Consider the following 24,125-nt stretch of genomic DNA (forward strand, 5'->3'; position numbering starts at 1 on the left):
AAAAATAGTTGGAATTGCCATTTTCGTTGGTTAAATGGCCGAAAAAAATTCTAGCAGTCGACTGCTAGAATATTTTTTTCAGAAAATTAACTAATTTTTTTTTTGTTTTAAGCTGAAATATTGTGGAATATTCTGTAAAAAACAGGCTGGGCCATACTTTTCAACTATTTTTCAACAATTTTTTTCGTTTTATTAACTGAAATATTTTTGCATGCTGCAGATTATTAGTGAATTATAACAAAACATTTCTTAATTAAACATAATTTATGTTAGCGTCGATATATATTTTCTTTAATTATCTAACGATACAGGCCGGGCTGAATTTCTAGCTATAATTTTAACTAATGTCTTACTTAAATACAGAAAAACATTCGTGCATGTAGTCAATAATTAGCTATTGTTAGCAATATTTTTATTGAATTTGCAGTAAATTTTATAATAATGCCTCACAAATTAATGCTGGGTGTTTTTATATTCGCATTTATTCTGCCTAAAATTTTAACTTTTTGTACTAATTTGTTTTTTTTTTTTTGCATGAAGTTATTAAATTACTGTTAAAAAGCATCAAAACAAAACTTTTTATTATCTGTTATTATAAAACATGTAAAGTTTGATTAAAGTTTGAAAAAAATACGTTGCATAAATCTAAAAAAATAATAATAAAACATATTACAAATTTTGTTAAACATATTTATAAAAGATGTTTAATTTCTCGTGAATTCCTTGAAGATATTTCACCAAGTAAGTTATTATGTTGTATAAAATTAAGTGTTGTATTCACTTACCATCACTGTGCAATCATCCGATAAGTCATCATCATCTACAACGGTCTCAGGTTTAGTTATTTTTCACACAGAATTTACACCAAAACGAACCATTTGCTGCAAATAGACATATAAAATTTATTAGTAATTTGATACAAAATCCTTAATTTTGTCTATAAACTGAAAAAAGGATCGTAAATAAATGTAATTATAATGAGGAAAGAAGAAATATCAATAATGCTCCGTTTCCTGAAAACAATATTTTGAGTTTTACTTACCAGTTTATTTAGCAGTCTTCTATTAACAGCATTTTTAAAATATTTCTATCTTCTTTTGTATATCTTTTATAAATTTTATTTTTTAGACATTTCCCATCATCTCATTTTTATTTTGATATTATGTGTACTCATTTCCATATATTTTATGGTTGATGATTCTGAAAAAAAAATGGTTCATTAAAATTGTATCCATCGTAAGCACGAAGGTTTTTGATTATTCAGTTTTCTAATTAAAATCACAACAGATAAATTGTTATGTAAAAATAAATCCATACTTACTTAGATTAACCAACCTTTTGTTAAATTTGCCCGTGCAAGTATTGTCGTGCAAGAGTTCGCCCGCCTCTTCCTTTCACTGCCCTTCCCTTTCCTTAAAACATTGTCATGAAGTCCCCTCGCATCAGAGGTCCTCATTGCGAATGTCCTCGTCTTGTTCTTCATAGTTTATCACCTGCAAAGAAATCATCAACAAACTTACTCACCAATTGCACCTCCACAGTTGCAACAGTGTACACTTCGATTTGCACTTCAACATTAGCCAAATAGTGTGATTTTCACCTTTCACATTCTCTCACTTCACAATTAACAACACAAACTCAACAAATCGACCGCTCTTGTTCGAATCCTGACTTCAAATGACAAACGTAAACAAACCCAAGTTCATCTTTTAAATAATCAACCAATTGATATTTACATTTAACCAAAAAAAATCTTGATTTTTCTAAAACCAAAGCTAACAGTCGAGCACGTTCATTCGAGTTCGGGAAATCTGTTAGCTTTTTGCCTTTAGCATTTTCAACAAACAGGTTATTAAATTATTACTGAATTTTGGTTGATTCAACTGAAAATTGGCCGTAACAAGTACGTTTTTGTGAAATTTACGAAAGTAAAATCAACAATTTTAATTGTTAAAATTTCTGGGCACAGTCTCTCCGTGTAATATAGGGGAATACTATAATTTAACAACTTATGATGGAAAGCTCTCACCAAGAAACAGCAAATCTAACATAAAAGTCAAATCTTCAAAAAACGCCGCGAGGTGGTATCCCGATTGTCAGATTCCAGATTCTTCACAGGAGACAGCCCGATCGTTTGACGTAAGAATTTTTGTTTTGCACTGAGTAGGGGAACAGCATCTAATTACAGCGTGCCTCTAATGTTGGCAGGTCAGAACTTTGACATTCAATTAAAACTAATTAAAAGCGTTTTCAACTAAAATCGAGTGATGAATAGCTCAATAAGAAGTGAGCAAGCAAGTTGCTATCAAAAGTTTTGCAAAATTAGTTGTTTAAATAGTGAAAATCAGCAAATTGGATGGAGTTAGGAGCGAGAGCTTAACCTGCCAAACATACGAGAATTTCCCCTATGTCCGCTCCCAACCAATATTTCCCAATGGCTCGGTGGTTCTAAGAAAGAAGTTGCACTTATGACCTGGCCTGGAAAAGTGTAGAAAATATTATCACAAGAAAATGTGAACTTTTTGCTAACCAATTGAAAAACGACAACTTTTAAATTCTCTAGAAGCATTTCGAACCGTCAAAAATTGTGCTGCGATTTTTACCCAACAGTTCGCGCGCGCGGCTTACTGCGATCAGATACTTCTAAACTTTTGAAATTTTCATAGCTACAAATTTATATAAAGACTTGTATTGAAAAACCGACTACATATTCGGTTATAAGAAATAGGATAATTGACAAAATTTCATGCAAATCAATAGTTAAAAATCAAAAACAGGCATATTTATATCGAAAATCTAGAGAACTGCTACCCCATACTATGAACATTTAAACAATTATAAAATATAAGATTTTTGAAAAATAAAGATAGGGTCAACTTACCCATATTTAAACTCCCATATAAGTTATATTTGGAAAATCTGTTAGTTTTAAGAGAAACATAAATTATTTTGGTTAGTATCAATTTAGGTAAAGTTCACATTTGTCAATATTATTTCTAAATGTTATCAAAACATGCAATCAATCGAAACGAAAATGTGTAATAATTACAAGGAACATTTCAACTCAAGGTGATCGTCCTGTTTTTTTTCTGTTTTTCACCCTGACCGATCGATCCATCCCAACACACCAGCTGCTGCTGCTCCCCATTTGGCAGTTGATTAACCGTAATCAGCTGTCACTTTAAACTGCTGTCGGTAGGAAGCAAAGGAAAAAAATGCAATAAAATAACAGACCAGGCCCAAAGCCGAACAGCTGCTGCTCCTCAATTGCACCCAGAAAGCTGTAAAATTGTAAATTACCAAGTGAAGTTCCTTGTGTGTACAAACACACACACACGCTGGATGCAAAAGGATCGACCTCAACGAAGGAAGAAATTTCAGACCCATTGGCAGCAGCAGCAGGCAAACAGCTGCAAGAATTGGAACACCACCGTCGGAGAGAGAGAGAGAGCAAAAGGACCTCAGGAAAAAAAACGAAAAGAAAGGAAACGAAAGGAAACACCTTTCGATTATCTGTCGCTTGGGTCGATGAACACACAAAACTTGGGGTCCTCCTGATCGCTGATCGGATCGGAAGCAACCATCGGGAGCGGACCGTTGAAAAGGATGTTCGGTTTTACACCGCCGTCATTGTCCTTACGAAGGTCTTCTGTTCGGAATGTGCAGTTTGTCTCTTCTTTTTTGCATAGTTTTAAATTTGTTTCCAACCGTAATTGTCTCAGAATTCTTTTTAAAGCCTGTGTTTTTTCATCAACTTCCTGGTAATTGTTAGGTTGAAAGAAGTTTTCAAAAATTGAAAAAATACGCTGCAATTTTACTTCCGTCTTAGGTTGCGTAAAACTGAAAACGATGTGCAACAAAGAAGTTGATCAATTTTAAAATTGGCCTTTTGCAATTTCTTTGCGTATCAACTTACTTCCTTCTGGAACATCGTAACATTGAAATTTTATATTGATTTTCAAGTCTATTTTCAACTACAGTACTTGTTCGATAACTTGGCGAGAACGTAGCACAGCTACCGAATGCTGCTCGCTAACTGGTCTGAACGCAACATTATGAGGGGATCACCGATGCATAATATTTTTTCTAAAAATAAAGTTTTTGGATTTTTCTTAAATGAGTCATCGGCAAGTTTTCTCATATGTCAGGTCTGTAAAAAGTTTGGCGGGGAACGACACTTTTTCGTCAGACGTCAGCCTGACATGTGCCATCGAGTTTGTGCGATGAAATGTTTCCAGAAAATCCACCAAAATTGTAAGTTTATCAAGATAACTCAGTTATCGAGCATCAAGTTAAAAAATCGCCCAGTTAGCGAACAAGTACTGTATTTACTTATGTAAAATATGTCAATATGGAGCAATTCCAGCTCAAATCAGAAATTTTTCTGGTACTTTTGTACCTGACCCTCTCCGATTTCAATGAAACTTTGTAGACATGTTATCCTAGGCCTATATAAGCCATTTTTGTGTATATGGAGCCAATAGTACTCGAAAATAACATTTGAGAAGGGCGTAAGGTATTTAAATATTTTTGTATTTTGTAATTTAAAAATTACTCTATCTTGAAGCCGTTGCGTCGTTTCAAAAAGTGGTCAAAGACAAAATTTTAGGAAATTAGACGAGCTTTCTGAAAAAAATACACTGAAACAAATATACACGCCACATCTATGTGATTTTTTATTTTTTAAGTCTAAAACTTAAATTTAAAGGTGATGGCACGATTTTTTTTCGTTCAAAATTATTGAGAAAATAGCCTAAGATGTTACCAAAAGACTGACAAAAATGCAGGATGGTATGTTTCTCCTAAAAAAAATACAAAAATCATTTACTAAAACTGTTTTTTTGAAAAGTGGTCTAAACGTCAAAATTTTTGAAAACCGGTAGTGGGAATCGATTCTCCAGACAATTTTACATAAAAGTCTCCATATTGACCATTGTCCTATGTCCTTGGGAAGATACAGCGGTTTTAAAAATGAAAATGTTAAAAAAACGGTTTTTTGTGGTTTTTGGCAATTTCTATATGACAGACTTGGTTTTTCAGTCTCGTAAATATTTTTACCGAAAAGCTCGTCCAATTTCCCATAAGTTTGCCTTTGACAGCATTTCAATTGGATGTAAGGGCTTACAGATATAAGCTTAATTACATTGCTTATAATATTTTTTTCAGTGTGGTAGAAACCAGGATAGTAAATTTGATTTGTAAATATAAAAATGACATAAATCAAAAAGCTGTCAAGGGCAAACTTATGGGAAATTGGACGAGCTTTCCGGTAAAAATATTTACGAGACTGAAAAACCAAGTCTGTCATATAGAAATTGCCAAAACCACCAAAAAACCCGTTTTTCAGCATTTTCATTTTTAAAACCGCTGTATCTTCCCAAGGAGTGGACATAGGACAATGGTCAATATGGAGACTTTTATGTAAAATTGTCTGGAGAATCAATCCCCACTACTGGTTTTTAAAAATTTTAACGTTTAGACCACTTTTCAAAAAAAACAGTTTAAGTAAATGATTTTTGTATTTTTTAGGAGAGACATACCATCCTGCATTTTTCGTCAGTCTTTTGGTTATATTTTAGACTATTTCCTCAAAAATTTTGAACGAAAAAAAATCGTGACATCACCTTTGAATTTATGTTTTAGACTTAAAAATCAAAAAATCTCATAGATGTGTCATAAAAGTTTGTCTTTGACCACTTTTTGAGATTGGCTTCGAGATACAGTAATTTTTATATTACAAAATACAAAAATATTTAAGTAAGGTATTTAAATATTTTTGTCCTTCTCAAATGTTACTTTCGAGTACTATTGGCTCCATATACACAAAAATAGCTTATATAGGCCTAGGATAACATGTCTACAAAGTTTTATTGAAATCGGAGAGGGTCGGATATAAAAGTACCAGAAAAATTCCTGATTTAAGCTGGAATTGCTCTATTAATAAATTTATTGATGTGTACAATAGAATCAACAATGTTTACCAAAACTTTGAATCCATCTCGATTCTGCTCTTAAAAAATTTAATAACATTTTACATAATCAAAGACATTACACCAAAACTGTTAGACTAATTTAAAACTTGTTTGAAAGTTTTAAAACATTTAAATTTTGGCTGTTACATTTAAGCATTTTTTTCAACTTTTAGGTCTGTAATTTAAAAGCAAAAAAAAAAGATAAACTAATGAATATGCTTGTAAAAAAGCCATTAACGATGCATATCACCCTGAGTTTTTGCACCCAAATTTTTGTTACAGACATTTTAGTATCTTCAAAACTACGGGTACTATCGAAATGTCCACAAAGTAATTCACAACAAAGTATGACTATTTTTACAATCACATTGTTGCAGGATTGGGTCCGTAAGTTTGACATTTTTGGAATAAGAAGACAACAATTTTCTTCGTTGCTGTGCACCCTTAAAATCTAAATTAACATTGAAAAAACTTTGAAACTGTTTAGAATACATTGAAGAAACCTTCATGTGTGCAAAAAAAAGGCTTTTAAATTTGTTCACATTTTTTTGATATTTCGCAATTTTTGTTACAATAAGAAATGTATAAAGTATTTTTTATATTTTTTTGCTTGCAAATTTCGAACGTTTGGCTTGAAAATTTAAATTTAGTTTTTTTTAACAAGTTACAGTATTTGTTTTTCGTAAAAAACAGTTCTCAGCTTTTTGCAATTATTTTCTTATGATTTTGAGGTTTGTGATTTTAAGATATTTTGGTGAAAATTGGTCCATAAATTCCTTATAATGTCCAACGAAGCCATTTAACATCATTGGTTTCTCCGATCATACAAAAGTACTCTTTTGAAATTAAAAAAAACGCTTTGTTTTTGGGCTATAAGGCTGGTACAAATTTTATTTAAAGTTTAAATTTTCGATGTTTAGTATCGCAAAAAGTTTTTTTTCGTTATTTTTTTTTGTTTTTGACAAATCTTAGATTTTTTGAAAACTAATGATTGCAAAACAACTGAACTAGTAGAAAATGCAATTTTAAACACATTTTGCATGCAAATGTTGCGACTATGGCTTGTTATTTAATTTTTTTATAATCAGGTTTTTTTTATATAGATTTAATTTTTGATGATGTCTGAACTTTTTAAAGATATCAGAACAAATATGGAATTTTCTATTAAGAAATTTGCTTCTATTTAGAAATTTGTAAATTCAAGGCGCATATGACCTCTTGAAAAAAATATAACAATTTTATATTATTAAATTTTGATTCAATTTTCAAAAACAAAATCGATTTCTTTCTTATCTTATAAAAAAAAACTTTCGTAAGGGCAATATAAATTTACAACTGCTTCAAAGAATTGAGCAATAATATCTCCAAATTCAAAAATGTTTACAAATATCCTGCGAATTTGTGTTTATATTTAACCAAAATTTAACCAAATACAGATTTTTAACCTTTTCAAATGTAGTAAGTTAAACAATGTTAGGTATTGTTAATAGGTTGATCAGATAATTTCACAATGGTATCACTTTAAAACATTGAAAATCGCACATACAGTTTCCGGTATATCGATGGTCTCAAAATGAAAACTCAATTTTCTCAAATTTGATTCATAACTCAACATTTAATTGTCCGATTTTTGAAGTCCTAAAATTAAAATTGTTGAGAATTTTTTAATGCTTGTTCAAGATTGATAAACATATATAATCACTATTTCTAAAAAAAAATAAAATTACTCATGTTTAACTTATTTAACCCTATTTAACGTGTGCAATTTCGATTTAACATTCAAATTTGATTCAAATACGAGTTTTTGCCAGTTTATTATAAACATTCCTACTTTTTATGGTATTGTAAATACACAGTATTTTTTTTTTTAATTTGGAAGCTGTAATTTTGGAAACTTGAATATTACCTATACCTATAATATAATAAGATGAACCCCTGGTGTAGTATTACCATGATTTTTTTTTTCTGTGTAGTTTGAGTGCTGCAAAGAAAAAAGTGTAGTTCAAACTTCTCTATTTCTATTATTTTGAAGCAAAAACTGTCACAAAATGCTTTGCACATTGAAAAATCTTTTTTTTTCTTAAGTTGAATGTATTTTTCTTTTTCTAAAAGTAGAAAAATTCCGTATTTGATTAAAAGACAAAGAAAAACTTTATACAATGTGTTTAAAAAAGCGTTCCAGCAATTGTACCTGTTTTTTCAATTAAAAGTTAAAATTTCGGCATTTTTTTTGTGTGTGCCCAATTGTTTTTTATTGTTGAATTTTTGAAAGAGGTAGAAATATATTTGCCTTGGACCGATCAAAAAAGTTTTGAACTAAAAAACAGTTTCTTGGAATTTATATTTTTTTGTGGAAAAAAATACAAAAAAAATTATTTTTTTTTATTATTGCAAACCAATGATTCAAACGGACCCCCAAACAGTTTTGATCAGACAAAATAACGTAAAAGATTAAGAAAATTGGTCGGATTAATGAAGAGTTGCTAAAGGTGTTTCATATAAAAAACCCCGATGGTTTGACTACAAATCCACAATTTTTAATAAAAAAAAAATAGCAGATGCAAACCCTTGGTAAATTTGCAAGTATGTTTGAGTGAAATGTGCTCATTTGTTTATTAATTTACGAAACATGTCTCAAAAATTACGCTGCTCAAAAACTCCCAACCGAAGGCAAGATTGTTAATTACAGTGTAAACCTTTTAATTGGCCCTTCTTGTAATTACAACACTCACTCTTGGCGCGCGCGCTCGCAGCTCAAACCACCACCAACTGCGAGAGAGCCACTTCCACACACATCGAGAAGAAGTTTGAACAAAAAAAACGACTCATGTTGGAGCTCATAAATCGTTTCCGATATCGTTGAGTTCGGGCTTTATCCAGCGCGACGACGACGACGACTGCACGGTGGTGGCACCTTAACAGCTGCCGACAACTCGTTTGCCTGTGTGTTGGTGCGTCCTTCTTCGAGGCTCACACACTTGTTTACTTTGGTTTTTTTTCCTTCCCTCGCGATTGATTCGGTCCTTCCTGTCTGACGAAATGTGTTACACAGAACCTCATTCAGGTTGATCTACGCACACTGTGTGAATGAAGTGGGTGACAGCTGTCAATGTGTGCCATAATGGCGGTTGCTATAACAAGCAAGCACGTGGTGATTAGCATGTTATGACGCAAAATTTGACGCTTGGGTTAATTAATGACAAGTGACAGCTACCATTATGTCATAATGGCGATAGCTATAAAAAAGAAAAACAATAGATTGGCACGATCACGTTCTGTTCATGAACATTACTTTCTACAAAAGTCATCCAAATTTGACAGCGCAATGCCATAATTCAAGTTCATCGCGCCAATTCCGCGATCGGCCTCCATCCATCCATCCGTCCATGTATTACGGTTCCATTTTTCGTTATTATTTTCTGCTTTTATGCCTCTATTTCTTAAATTCTCTTTTTTTCTCTTTGAACCATTTTTTTCTGCGCAAAGGACGTTGTCGCCTTTGAGAATGGAGTGTTGCACTTTCGGTCTCGGTTCGAACCCCGTCGTCGACGACGACGAATTGATCGACATGTGGTCCAAAACTTGCTTCCTTTCCTCTCTCTTTCTCTCTTATGCTTCTTGTTTTCCGACTTGAAACTTCTTTCTTCTGCTCGCTCTCTACAACATCACTTTGTGCTTCTTTTTTTTGCCGGCACCATAGGGACGTGGCGTTACATCGTGCTGCCATCTGGTTTTTTTAAGTGCAAGAGTGGAAAAGTGCTGAGTCATCGTCTAAAAATAGACGGCGTCCTATCTCGCCCAGCAAAATGAAGTCGATAAAGTAGTCGGTTTCGATGAGAAAAAGTGGAAAACGTGGTCTAAAAATAGCGACGCCATCCCCCTATTGCACACACGCGCGCGCGGTTCCCATCTGCCGTAATCGTCGCAAGAAGAAGGGGAGTGGGCCCTACTTTGGGTGGTGGCAGCTGACTAGTCAGTAAAATTTAAAAAAATATTTTTTTTAGTAGGTCCTGTAATCATATGAAGGACAATAATTAATAGGACCTTTAAAAAAAACTCTGGACATAATGAATAAATCCACAAAATTTAAAAAAAATATATAAGGCAAAACATATACAGTCCACATTTCAACGATTCCAAAATTTTCATGGTGGGTTTATCAAAAATTTTAAAAATCAGGCAAAACAACGTAAATGGGTCAAAGCCGAAGTGTAAACAAAGAGTCTGTCCTGCTCGTTCCTAATGTAAACATCCACTGACGTAAGCAAACAGACTGTTTGTTTACACTTTGGATTTGGCCCATTTACATTGTTTTGCTTGAAATCATTTTTAAGATTTTTGGTTTTCAAGTCATTTTAGCGCAAAATTAATGACCTTATAAAAATTCGCCAAAATTTTCGCATAGTTTTAAAAGAAATTGATAAAATAATGTACAGTCATCCCCAGTTTACAGATCGGCCAATGTTCAACAAATCATAGAAAATCGATAATTGAACATAATGATTTTCTTTTACCTTCATGTGAAAGCTTTTCTTGCGATCTTTCAATTGATGTATAGATCGGCTGTACATTTTTACGTTTTATATCAAGTTTTCAAAGAAAAACATTGACCCTTGAAATCCACAAATTCGGAACACTTTTTTCTTACGATGTAAACAAACTTTTTTTCTCTCCAGGAGTACATATTTTTTAACAAAATAATGACTTCGTACTCTGAAACCAATAAAACTCATGCTTAGTAATGTTTTATGAATGGTCTGATAACTTTTTTGTGAAAATATCAGTTAAATTCAGGTGTTTCACAATTGTGGGAGACACAATAACATCCCACAATCATGGAACAGGCAATTTGGAGGCAGTGTTTTGCTGCTCTGGATAAAATAGTCTGGAAATGCAGTTTTTGTTTAAAAAGTACTTCTTTTGCTATTGAAATAGCAAGAGAATGTCCAAATAAAGGCCCTAAAAATAACAGGGTCGGCAGAAAAGTTGCATTTTTCATTTTATTGACAAATTACCACAAAAGTGTTCCGAATTTGTGGGTGTTCCGAATATGTGGGATGACTGTAATACCAAAATATGCCTTAGAAAATTTTCCACAAATTCAAGTCATATCTATAGATAGGGGAGGATAGTGGGATGTAAGAAAAATAAAATCAAGTTTGAAATTTTTGGTTTTCAATGAAAGCATTCGCTTTGAGCCATCAATGACAAATTCTGCAATTTTGCAAAAATAAACAATACCTTAAATTTGTTTGATACCAAACTTTGCTCTTGTTATGCACAAATTTTGGTCTTGTTAGGACAAATTTTAAATGATTCAGAGTGCAAAATTTGGTATTGATACCAGAGAAAGGTATTATCACGCATTTCGTTATTCATCCATGCTCGGGATGGTGTTCCATAGATTTATATTTGCTTTGGTATTGAATTAATTTGTTAGCAATTTTATCTTTAACTTCATATAATTTGTCTTCGAAGGTTTTAGGTATCGATCAGAAAACCAATTCAGCGTTTCCATGCCAAAACAACAGGATCCAAGTCATAAGTGCTCCGATTTGGCTTAAATTTGGTACAGGACCTCCTTTTTTTAAAAAAAGTTAAAACCGCCAATAGGGTGGTCTAAAAAATCAAAAGTTTATGTCCTTCAACTCCGACCAAAGTAAAAATTAAAAAGAAATATGTATAAAAATAAAAATTTCTATCCACGGTATTCATATTTTTGGAGTTTTTATTGAAAAGGGCCAATACTCCTTTTTTTGCTTTTTGAGTGTTTTGAATATTTTTAACTTGAGGCGGTTTCAAAAACACCCAAAATTTCAGAAATATGTCCACGATGGTCCCTATCGAAGCATCAACGCTGGAAAATGCACTTCAAATTGTTTTCAGTCGATTAGACTTCTTTTTCGATAAGAATTAAAAAAATGAACAAAACAACCATTTTAAAAAATATAATTTTTCAATTTGTTTAAATAACTCAAATGCCACCTTTGTCACCTATGGCTGAAAATTAATGATGTTTGAGCCGTTGTTGGGCTAATGGAGGGGGGATTGATTCGAAGATTTTTAAAACATTGTTATTTGATAGCTCGGATAATTATAACATAATTTCTGACAAATATTTGAAACGGCCTAATGGATATTCACAATTTTTCGAAATGTCACGTAAAAAATATGAAATGCTCTAAAAAAACAGCATTTTGTTTCGGTAATCTGGCCATTACAATATGACAGCACTCTTTTAGCGCATCATCTACAGTTTTTCAAAAATGCCACATTTTTTAACATAACATTCTTTTTGTGCTTATATATGCTTTAACCGGTAAGCCTTAAGAGCGAGTCCACGAACAGGGCATACCCCTTTGTATGGGACGTCGTTTGGACCTCACCAATCTGCCTGAAATTTTCAGGGGTTGTTTGTACATATGAAACTAGCATCTGGCCAAAATATGAGTGCTCTAGGTCAACGGGAAATGGGGCAAATCGGGACACAATGTTTGAAGGTTCAAAAACGTCAAAAATCTTAAAAAGGCTATAACTTAGGCAAAATTCAATTTAATTTCAAAATTCAAAATGCATCTGAAAGGGCTTAAAAAATGCAACAAAATGCAGGGTAGAGCATCCTAATTGGTTAAATCTAAAGGGAGTTATTGGCATTTTAGTGAAAAAATAGCATAATTTTTAAAACTCAAATAAAAAAGTGTTCCATCCAGATATCAACTCGGTTCGACCTGCAGCTTGTAGGGGACATCTGGGACTACCATCTGAGACTGAGAACGCTTTGGGCCTTTTTAAGATTTTTGACGTTTTTGAACCTTCAAACATTGTGTCCCGATTTTCCCCATTTCCCGTTGACCTAGAGAGCTCATATTTTGGCCAGATGCTAGTTTTATATGTACAAACATCCCCTGAAAATTTCAGGCAGATTGGTGAGGTCGATGCGAGATGGGTATGCTTTGCTCGTGGACTCGCTCTTAAATTTTTACAGGACAACTTTTTGTCTGATTTTCAAGTCAAAGGATCACATTTGCCGCATATTTTTCGCTTCTTTTTACGTCTTTTTAGTTTGAAACTTTAACAGCAAATAATTTTTCAACTAACCGTTTACTATGATAACATTTCAAATCATTTTAAATTTCAGTACAGTTTTCACATTTTTATTGCAAAAGAGTCCAACAAATCACCTATTTAAACCTATTTAAAGAACTGCTACCTACTATTTGAAAGAGTGGAAAATATTCTCAAATATTTTAACAATCCTTGGAAAAAAATATTAACATCAAATAAATTATTGATTCGCAATATTTTTTATTAACCATTTGAATGTTTAACGCTTCAAAAAAACACAACAAGATGTTCTAAAAAATAGATAGTTAAAAAATTATTGATGAAATACAGTCTATACTCGATTATCCCAAGGCCAAAAACTGTAAAAAGAACTGCTCTTATTTGAAAGATTGAGAAGACACATACAAATTTTACATCATTATTGATGTTTTAAGGAAAAGATCATTTCCCAAAACATATTTTATGTTTATGATTTAGTTGAAGACGGACAATTTGTTTATAACACTTTAAAACTCAACCCCCGGTGGTTGGTCTTTTTTTCGTTTGACGCTTGTTTAGTTTAGTCAAACTAAAAAGTGACGAACTGTCACTTTTTACACGACATCCACGCACACTATCAAAACAAACGTTTGGTAGGGTGTGTGAACTTCGTGTAAAAGGGGTGTCATACAGTCGACTCTCTGGCTGTCGATCTTCTCGATATCAATAATTCTCCATCTATCGATGAATTCTTCAGTCCCTTCAATCTGCATACTTCAATTATCTTCATTCCTCGATATTTTCCCTTGTTTGATGGATCTCTTCCTCGACGGTCCCTTGGATTCTGTTTGCTTTAAAAATCTCTTCCGGTTCCATAAATATGTGAAAGACAATAGATTAGGCCGATGAAAATTTGTTTTGTCCCTCGGCTCAAGAGAGGGAGGGCGGAAATAAAAAAATAAAAAATTTAAATTACAAGCCATAGTCTCAACATTTGAATGCAAAAAGTGTTTTAAAATGCATTTTACACTAGTTCAGTTCTGGAGTTTTTTTTGAAAAGGTCCAATAAACCAAATATCCAGTTTTTGCTTTTTGGGTGTTTTTAGAACCGCCTTGAGTCAGGGGTATTAAAAAACACCCAAAAAGCAAAAACTGAAAATTTGGTTTATTGGTTCTTTTCAAAAAAAAACTCCAGAGTTGTTTTGCAATAATTAGTTTTCGAAAAAGTAAGATTTGACGAAAACAAAAAAATAAGCGAAAAAAATTTGCGAGGCTAAGGCCGTTGCAAATATTTTTTGAAGTTTGTAACTGAAGGGTGTATCTTGCTCACGTCAGTGGATGTTTACATTTGAAGTGATTTGTTTAACCGACAAAATCATTGAAAAAAATCCAATAAAAGACAAAAATCGATAAAAATCAACGCAAGTGAAATCTAGAAAAGAACCTTCAAACAAAATGATTGATCGATTAAAAAATTCAATTCATGTGATTTATTTTCGGAAAAAAACATGAAAATAATTTAATATAATAAAATTCCATCCAGTTCTCGAAAACGACCCCCTTCCCCTAACCGGGCACACACATCCTTCGAACGCTTCGTTCTTTCTTTTCTTTTTGTTGATCGCTCATGCGTGTTTTACGAGCATCGAGACCGGGCCAGACGTGAGACGAGTCGAGCCTCTCCAGCCAGCCCCAACTCCAACTCCAAACACCAAACTCCACACACGACTACTACGATTATGTTGGTGTTCGATGCTGTGGAGTTAGAGCAAAGAGCGTTGGAGCATAAATTGTGTTCTCTCTCTCTCGTTTTCGAAACTTCTCTCTCATACTTTTTGTGTGTTCACATTTTGCCGGCTGATTTTTATTTACACGTGTGTGTTTGTGTTTGTGCGTGTGTGCTTACGAGAGAGCGCCGGCCGGAGGTCCTTATTTACTTCTGTCTGTCCCAGCAAAGAAGAGCCACCACCACAAAGAAGAAAGCTCTCGGTTTTTTTTTTGCGCGGAGCGCAGCTGGTCCGTTCTTTGCTCTCTCCCTCTCTTACACACACGCACACGGTGCTCGTGTGTGACAGATGAGCGTTCGGTTTCTCCTCGTGCAGCAGCAGTCCTTTTTTTCGCCAAAGCCTTCTGCGATCCTCGCGACGATCTTGGCCGGTCAGAAGTAAAATGTGGTTCATCGCGAACGGACGTGCTCTCCTGTCGTCGTCGTTGTGTTAGTAGTGTGGAAAAAAAGGCTTGCTACGATCCAGTTCGACAGACACAGACAGTTCGAGCTGCACATTGCCAAACCCAAGAAGAAGGGAACAAAGTTGAAGTTTGTGCAACAAAAAAAGGATTCTCGCGAGTGAGGCCTGCTTTGATATTCTAGTGAGAGGAAAACCCAGTGAAAGTCAAGAATTTAACGTGTTTTAATCGTCCAATTTAGGAATTTCTAAGGAATAAAAAGTGCTCAAAGGTCTTACAAGCCACACACCACTCAAAAGTCTGCGATAGTAATTGTTTTACAATAGTTTTTTTTTGTTTCAAAATCTAAAAAGAAGAATAAAGAAGCATTGAAAAGTAAGCAAGTTTCACTCAAAAGAAAGTGAAGATCAACCTTGAGGAGAAGTCTGAATAAGCAACCAACCAACCAAGAAGTGCCTGTGGGAGAGAAGAACCTCGAGCGCAAAACGGAAAAGGAGAGAAGAAGCAATAGCATCGTAACGTCGTTACACACACGGCAATACAGTCGAACAAGAGGTCTAGTCACACACGCAGCAGCTTGTTCCAGGGAAGTCTCCAGGAGAGCTCGGAGAAGAACGTCGTTTTGGTTTTTGCACGGTGGATTAACTCACAAGAAAAACCAAGAGCACACAGCATAGTTGGGGGATCTAAGTAACCTGCTGCAGCGAGAAGAGGATTAAGAACCAGGTACGAACGCGCTGACCGGCTAGAAGAGGGATGATGGTACGGAAAGCTGGGTGGGTTGTCTGCTAAAAGATGAGGAAGATGAGGAGGAGGGCGCTTATACAAGGGATTGGCAACCTTGGGTTTGCAGAAAATTGAAGCAATTCTTCACAGTCTCTGGGGTGGGTAATGATGGTGAAGGGACGGTTTTGCAGATCGATGATCTGTCTGAGCAGTGCTTTCCGACTTGATGCTTGGAATTATTATGAATTTCGTATTCTTGTTTCCTTTTCATTTCTTGAACATTTTTTTAACTTTCTTCTTTAACCGGGTACAAAGTATTCACAAACAGGTTAACTTTTCCAAAAAAATATACATACCTAGTCAACTCGGTTGAATCGTCAAAACATGTTAGCTTAAACCAAAACCTTCGTTTTCTGTTCAGGCTGTAAAAACATTCACTGGAATCCCTATTAAATCTTAAATTAAAGGGTTACATACATGTAAATCGGCAAAAAATGTCAAAGGCTGGTTTGAACACAAATTTCAACTTATTTTAAAATCTGTTTTCAGGACATTAAATAAAAAATTTTCAACTATTAACAAAATAAATTTGAAGACATTTGGTTGTATCTTAGCCGAGATACAGCTATATGAAGTTAGCATTTTCAAAAAACCGGTGCCACGATATCTCAACACTGCCTTGACAAAATTGGCTCAAACTTTTTGTGAAGACTCGTTAAACCGGTCCTGTGTGCATGACGAAGGCCGATTTTCAAAAGGTTTATTTAAAAAAAAGATTAAAATGTTTTTATGTATTTGTTTATTTTTAAAAAATCCAAAACTTCAAAATCGGGCTTCGTCATGCACACGGAATATGTCTTAAGAGTCTTCACCCCAAATTTCAGCCAATTTGTTCTTTCTCATCTTGAGATATCGTGGCACCCGTAAATCAACTCTGTGTTTAGAGAAAAACGCTCGCAAAGTTTGACAGTTCGCTTTGCGCATGGAAAAATTTGCAGCTTAAAATATCTTCATGAAACTTTCAGGAGTGATTGAAAATCATCTTTTAAGTTGATTTAATAAATTTTGTTGTAATATGGAATTTTGCGATTTTCTAAATGTATGTAACCCCTTAAACATATTAAATAAATCGCTGTCTGGCTGTTCAGTTTTTCTAGAACCAGTCCAAAAGTTCCAAATTTTTCCAGTTTTGTTTGATAATTTCAGCAGACAAATCCACTGGCACAGCGGATTTGTTAAGCTAGCAGTTTTTTTGAGCTGCATCAGCGTTGTTTTAGCTGATCTTTATTGTGTTTTTGCCTTCCTTACCTCAATGAGGAAAGGCTATAAAATCACTCGAAAAACGAACTTCTCTGTTCGACCTCGTAGACCCACCTTCACGTATACCTATTGACTCAGAATCAAATTCTAAACAAATTCCTGTGCGTGTGTCTGGATGTGAGTCCGTGCACCGAAAAATATGCACTCGATTATCTCCGGACTGGCTGAACCGATTTGAACCGTTTTGATCTCATTCGATCCGTCTTGGGATCCCACATGACCCTAGTTAATATTATGAAGTTTGGAAAAGTACTTCAAAAGTTATGCTTAAAAAACGATTTGGCTAGAGTTTGAAATATTGTAAAAAAGGGTGGTTTTTGTAAGAGAACCCGTCATGCTATACATTGTTAGAAAGGTATTTGAAATACCTTTCTAACGCGTCCAAAAGATTGAAGTTCTGACAACCCCATCAAAAGTTATGAACACTTAAGTGTTATTTATAAACATTTTTGAGGCCGGATCTAAAATATTTTTATGAAAAAGTTGTCCGGATCTATCATGCGACCCATCGTTGGATAGGTAATCAAAAACAACAAGCCCAAAAGATTGAAGATCTGACAAGCCTATCAAAAGTTATAAGTACTTTAGTGTTTTTAATGATCTTTTTTTGAGGCCGAATCTCAGATATTTTGATGAAAATAGGTATTATTTACACAATTTTTTGAGGCTGTGTGGTATATTCACTTAATGAATGCGAGGAAGGCACCAACCACGTAAAGGTGGATTCAGTAACGTTTTTTCGGAGGTAGCCGCTTGTTCCACAGTTCCTTTTAGTACGGTATGTCCACGCATCCTTCGTTTCCTGTTGATTTTGTGAAATGTGATCCGTTCCTGGTGGAGAATCTTGCTGATTTTGCGGAACTCTCTATTTTGTGCAAATTTTGTCACGTTAACAAATAAATAACACATATTTAAAGGTTGTTTTTGCAAGTAAAAGAATAGTTTTCCATTTGTTTGAAATCTACACACTTAGATTTTTACTAAATTCGGTTATTTTTACCGATTTTTCAACTGCTAAACAGTTCGGTAAACTAAAAATTACCGAATTCGGTAAAAACTTACCGAAATTCGGTAATGCAGTTCATTATTGTTTATCGTACAACCGAAATTCGGTAAAATTTTGTTCATTTTGCAAATGGTTTACCGAATTAAACTTTACGCGCTTTTTTTAAATTCCGGGGGCAATAAAAGTATTTTCTAATAAACTTAAGGAGCCATTACACTACCGCAAACAAACAAACAAACTCGCACTTTTTCGTGTTTGACAGTGTGTCAAACTCGCAAACTAGACAAAATGTATGCAGGCTGACGTTTGTGCAAACAAATCCAGGCAAACTGTCGAAAAGTGCGAGTTTGTTTGTTGGTTTGCCGTAGTGTAATAGCTCCTTTAGACAATTTTATGGAAAGGGACCATCCGGGGGTTCAACGATTGTTTACGCTCCATACATAAAAGATATGTTTTGTATGGAAATTTTCAACGAGAAGGGGGGGGGGAGGGGTTCAGAAATTAAAAAAAAGTGCCCACGGGGTTTATTTAATTTTCCTGCCTGCATAATAATATTTTGCATGGGCACGTTTACTGATATTTAGAATGTTTGTAAAATTCCGATGAACAGCACAAAGTTTACGAGGTCGGTTATTGGCACACTACTACACTAGCGTAAAGTAATTTCGTACTTTTTAACAGTTTGCCTACAGTTGTTTGCAAAAACGTCAGCCTGCATACATTTAGAGTTGTTTGCGAGTTTGACAAACTGTCAAACACGTAAAAGTGGAAGTTTGTTAGTTTGTCATAGTGTAATGCCTGCTTGATTGTGTGCAAGCAATTTCCAAAATTGTAATGCCTGAAACGTGTATTGTGTGAACATTCATGCTCAAATTCAATCCATTTCAACGAATCATCTTTGTGGTTTACTTTACGCAGTTGGGCTGGCCGTTTAGAAACGCAGGATGTTGGAAATAATCACACCGACATCCTCCAGGATGCTTCCGAAATGATGGCGTTAGGGTCTGATTAGATTAGATTAGGAGCATCTGTCCAAGGCATATCATTTTTGATTCATAAGATAATTGTCAACCCGCGTATTATTGAACTGGAAGTCCCTTAAAATATCATATCACTTCCTATTACTTTTGAAAGTTTCTTCAGGATATTTTATGATTCGAGCAAGCTACATTTCCGTTCTACGCATAAGTGTCCCATATATATATATTTTAAACAAGCCCTAGTTTCAGCATTTGCATGGAAAAAGTGTTTTAAAATGCATTTCAACTGTTTTTAATGCAATCATGCAATCAATCATGAGAGATTTGACGAACACAATTTTTTTTTTAAATTTAAAATTCAATCAACTCCCCCCCCCCCCCCATAACTTTAAATAAAATTTGTACCAGCCTTAATACTTTTGGAAAACACGCTTAAAATCTGGTACTTGGTTCGATATTTTCAAGAAAGTCGCGTAGTTTTTGGAGTATCTTAAGGGTCATACCAATTTGCAGAAACTTAAACGAAATTATTTTTCTTGGATTGCTCTCATCATTTGTTGTTTTGGTCATAGAAGTTCTCCACAATTTTTAGCCAAATAAAAAATAAATAAAATGTTTTTGATATTTTGGTGAGAATTGTTTTTTATTATTGAAAAAACATTTCCGTGGTCTCGAGCGAGCATCATCTGCTGAGAGAAACTTTTTTTTTTCTCCAACGCTAAATCGCCTGGCCAGGTCAGGCCTACTGCGCTAAGTTTGTCGCAGCTATCGTTCATTGAATTGAATTGGGTTTGAGCGGCGGGAAGGAAGAAGCGATTTTTGTAAGCAATTTTGGACCCGTTTTTCATTCCGGCTTAAAACCAATTGTAAAAATAGAGTGTATCTCCCTCTCATCTTATTTTAATGCCCAGTAGAGTATCCGAGATACACTCAATGTTTAAATTTTTATAGGACCTATGGGTCTTGCTCCGAGGACCACCCTATGACTCCATCCGTCTACGAACCACCCTACTACAAATGTCAAGAAGAGAGAAAAGGAGACGGCAAGAGAGAGTAAGACATTCGCGTCGTTCGCAACGCGCGGAATCGTTGTCTAATAAAAGATCTGAATTAAACACTAAATCGCGTCTTTAATCGGTCTCCGACACCACGTCCCCCACATTGGTGACCCGCGTCGTGAATTTCAACCGTTTCCGGCCGCGTACGAATCACGCCTCGCCGAAAACAAGCAAAATTTGTGATCGGCCGTTTCTAACCTCAAACTCGAGATGTCAACAGAAAATCTCCAACCAGTCGAGGCTTCATCGGTGTCGGTGAAACTTCCAGAATTCTGGAAATCTGATCCAGCAATGTGGTTCGCCCAGGCCGAATCGCAGTTCATCCTTGCGAACGTTACCAAGGACTCGACCAAATACCACCACATCGTGGCGAAGGTGGACCAAACAGTCATCTGTCACATCGCCGACTTGGTTGCGCAGCCGCCGGAGAATGACAAGTACAAAGCCGTCAAAGAACGACTGATTGCCAGGTTTGCCCTCTCGCCGGAGGCCCGTATGGAACGGCTGCTGGGATCGGCTGATCTCGGGGATCTGCGACCTACGCACTTGCTGTCAAAAATGCAAGAACTGGCTACGGGACTAAACATCGGTGACGCAATGCTCAAGATGCTCTTCTTGCAACGGATGCCGGCGCAGATTCGCACTATTTTGAGCATCAGCGATAGTGCCGTGGACAAGTTGGCCGAAATGGCCGATAAGATGACGGAGTTTCCACAAACCTCAGCCGTATCCTCGACCAGCTCCCACACCTCAACTGATCAACTGGAACAGTTGGAACAGAAGCTGGAAGTTCTCAGCACGGAGTTTCGTCGACTCAGAGCGAACCCCAACCAGAAACGGTCTCGCTCGGCATCTCGATCCAGAACACCTTCTATGGGTGGAGAGTTGTGCTGGTACCACAAGAAATACGGCAATGCAGCTGAACGCTGCAAGCAGCCATGCAGTTTCAACGTGTCAAAAAACTAGAGGACAGCCCACCTGCGTCGGCAGAGGTGGGTGCAGCATTTTCAAGCCGACGTCTCCTCCTTTCGGACAAAACAAGCGGACTCCGGTTTCTGGTGGATACCGGGTCTGACGTATCTATTGTCCCGGCAACTCGGAAGGAGAAAATGTCAACGCCGACACCGTTTCTGCTGCATGCCGCAAACGGTACTCCGATCAAAACCTTCGCCAACCGATATCTTGCGACGGACCTCGGACTTCGTAGGCGATTTACCTGGAACTTCCTCGTGGCGGACGTTAGCCACGCCATAATCGGAGCAGACTTCCTGGCTAACTTCGGCTTACTGGTGGATTTAAAGAACAAAATGCTGATCGACGCGACAACGAAGCTGCAATCTGCTGGCAGCATGATGACCACGCCCATTCACAGCATCACAACAATCCATCTGGATCATCCTTTCCGTGAGTTGCTGGTCAAGTTCCGACAAGTGACGTTACCCGCAACCATGCAAGCCGATGTACAGCACGAGGTAACACACCACATCGTCACGAAAGGGCCATCGGTGGCGTCGAAAGTCCGAAGAATGCCGCCGGACAAGTTGAAAGCAGCCAAGGAGGAGTTTGCAGTCATGACCGAGCTCGGCATTTGCCGGCCTTCCAGTAGCAGCTGGGCCGCACCGCTCCATTGTGTCCCCAAAAAGAACGGCCAGTGGAGATTCGTCGGCGATTATCGGCAGCTGAATGGAGTGACTGTACCGGACCGGTACCCGGTGCCACATGTGCACGACTTGCTGAACTCACTACAAGGTAAGAGAATATTTACAACTCTTGATCTTGAAAGAGCGTACCACCAGATCCCGGTCGAGGAAGCGGACATCCCGAAGACGGCCGTGATCACTCCCTTCGGCCTCTATGAGTTCACCCGGATGCAGTTTGGGTTGTGTAATGCCAGCCAGACCTTCCAGAGATTTATGAACAAGATTTTCGGAGACCTGGACTACGTGACTGTGTTCATTGACGACATTTGTGTTGCTTCAACTTCCCACGAAGAGCACATCCAACACGTCACAACTGTCTTCGAGAGACTGCAGCAAAACGGCCTGGTGATAAATGTGTCGAAGAGCAGATTCGCCCTGTCCGAGGTCGAATTTCTCGGCTACCTGGTGAACGAAAACGGGATTCGTCCTCTGCCATCTAGGGTTCAAGCTGTTGTTGACTACAAGCTTCCGACAACCGTCAAGGAACTGCGTCGGTTCCTGGCCCTGATTAACGTTTACAAACGGTTCATACCAAAGGCAGTGGACACTCAGGCTGAGCTTCGCTCTCTGATTCCCGACAACCGGAAAAACGACACCAGGAAGATCCCATGGAGTGACGCGTCCAAGGACGCCTTTGTGCGGTGCAAAAAGTCGCTGGCGGATGTCACGCTGCTGCATTATCCCGACTCGAACAAACGATTGGCTCTAATGATCGATGCTTCGAACACGTCGGCGGGGGCCGTGCTGCAACAACTCTCTGGAGGAACTTGGCAGCCCCTTGGATTTTATTCCGAGAAGTTCTCGGACTCGCAGAGGAATTACTCAACATTTGGCAGAGAGCTAACCGCCATGAAGCTTGCTGTCAAATACTTCCGGTTCTTCTTGGAAGGGCGTGAATTCACCATTTTCACGGACCATAAACCGTTAACGCACGCCATGGGCTCGAACTCTTCAAGTAGGCTGCCACACGAGGACAGATATCTGCGCTACATCTCGCAATTCACTACGGACATCCAACACATCAGTGGGATGAACAACACTGTTGCCGATGCACTTTCACGAATCGAGGCGGTTTCGGCAATCGATCTGAACGCAATCGCCAACGATCAGGTCGGAGATCCGGAGCTGCAGAAGCTGCGCACGTCGTCCAGTCTGAAAATCGAACCTGTCCACATGCCCAACACATCGCGACCTGTCTACTGCGACGTGTCAGTGAAAAATCGTATTCGTCCCTTCATTCCAGCAAACCACCGCAACAGCATTCTGCACCAACTGCACGGACTGGCTCACTTAGGCGCTAGAGCAACCCGGAGACTTGTCAGCGAAAGATTCGTCTGGCCGTCCATGGCCAAAGATGTCACCAGTTTTGTTCGAGCTTGTGTGGACTGCCAGCGGTCGAAGGTAAACCGTCACACAGTCTCTCCGTTGGGCAGCTTTGATCCACCGAAGTCCAGGTTCCGGCACATACACATCGATCTGGTTGGCCCACTGCCACCATCGAACGGAAACCGTTACCTGCTGACCGTAATTGACCGTTTTACCCGTTGGCCGGAGGCGATCCCTCTGCCAGATATGACTGCACCGACTGTCGCTAAAGCCCTAACCTCGGAATGGATCTCACGTTTTGGCGCGCCGGAGACGATTACGTCGGACCAAGGTCGACAGTTTGAGTCCGATTTGTTTCGAGAGCTTTCGTACATTTTGGGTTCCCATCACATCCGGACAACTGCATACCACCCTCAATCCAACGGTATGGTGGAACGGTTCCACAGAACACTGAAGGCATCGTTGATGAGTCGCGGCGCGCGCAACTGGTGCGATCATCTACCCGTCGTGCTACTTGGGCTACGAATTGCCTACCGAGAAGACCTCAAGTGCTCTGCTGCAGACCTGGTGTACGGCCAGGCTCTTCGCGTTCCCGGTGAGTTCTTCGACGTTCCCGATCAGAAGGTGGACCGATCAGATTTCGCCAAGCAGCTGCACGAAGCATTTTCTGAAATCCGATCGCCTCAAACGACTCATCACGCGAAACCGACAGTCTTTCTACACAAGGACCTCAAGTCGTGCAGCCGGGTGTTTGTCCGAGTAGATGCAGCCAAACGGTCCTTACAACAACCGTACGAAGGACCGTT

General features: G+C 37.3%; 2 protein-coding genes across 4 annotated transcripts in view; both read left to right on the top strand.

Moving 5' to 3' along the window:
- Positions 1–24,125, top strand: part of LOC120413702 (RNA-binding protein MEX3B) — an 85,416-nt gene that overhangs the window by 55,508 nt on the left and 5,783 nt on the right. Inside the window, exon 1 of one of the 3 annotated variants that reach the window (XM_039574634.2) lies at positions 15,142–15,929. The exons of the other annotated variants lie outside the window; for them this stretch is intronic. The gene's annotated coding sequence lies outside the window, so the exon portion shown is untranslated. Of the gene's footprint in view, positions 1–15,141; positions 15,930–24,125 lie in introns of those variants that run through there. 3 annotated transcript variants of the gene reach the window in all.
- On the top strand, positions 20,585–21,259 carry LOC120413727 (uncharacterized). The gene has a single exon (XM_039574653.1). The coding sequence runs from the start codon at positions 20,585–20,587 to the stop codon at positions 21,257–21,259; it is 675 nt and encodes a 224-aa protein (XP_039430587.1).

Source organism: Culex pipiens, chromosome 1 (genome assembly GCF_016801865.2).
Source record: "Culex pipiens pallens isolate TS chromosome 1, TS_CPP_V2, whole genome shotgun sequence".
Classification (NCBI taxonomy): Eukaryota; Metazoa; Arthropoda; class Insecta; order Diptera; family Culicidae; genus Culex; species Culex pipiens.

What these genes read in the sequence shown, in the direction of transcription:
- LOC120413727 (XM_039574653.1), top strand. Translation starts at nt 20,585, where the DNA reads ATGTGGTTCGCCCAGGCCGAATCGCAGTTCATCCTTGCGAACGTTACC.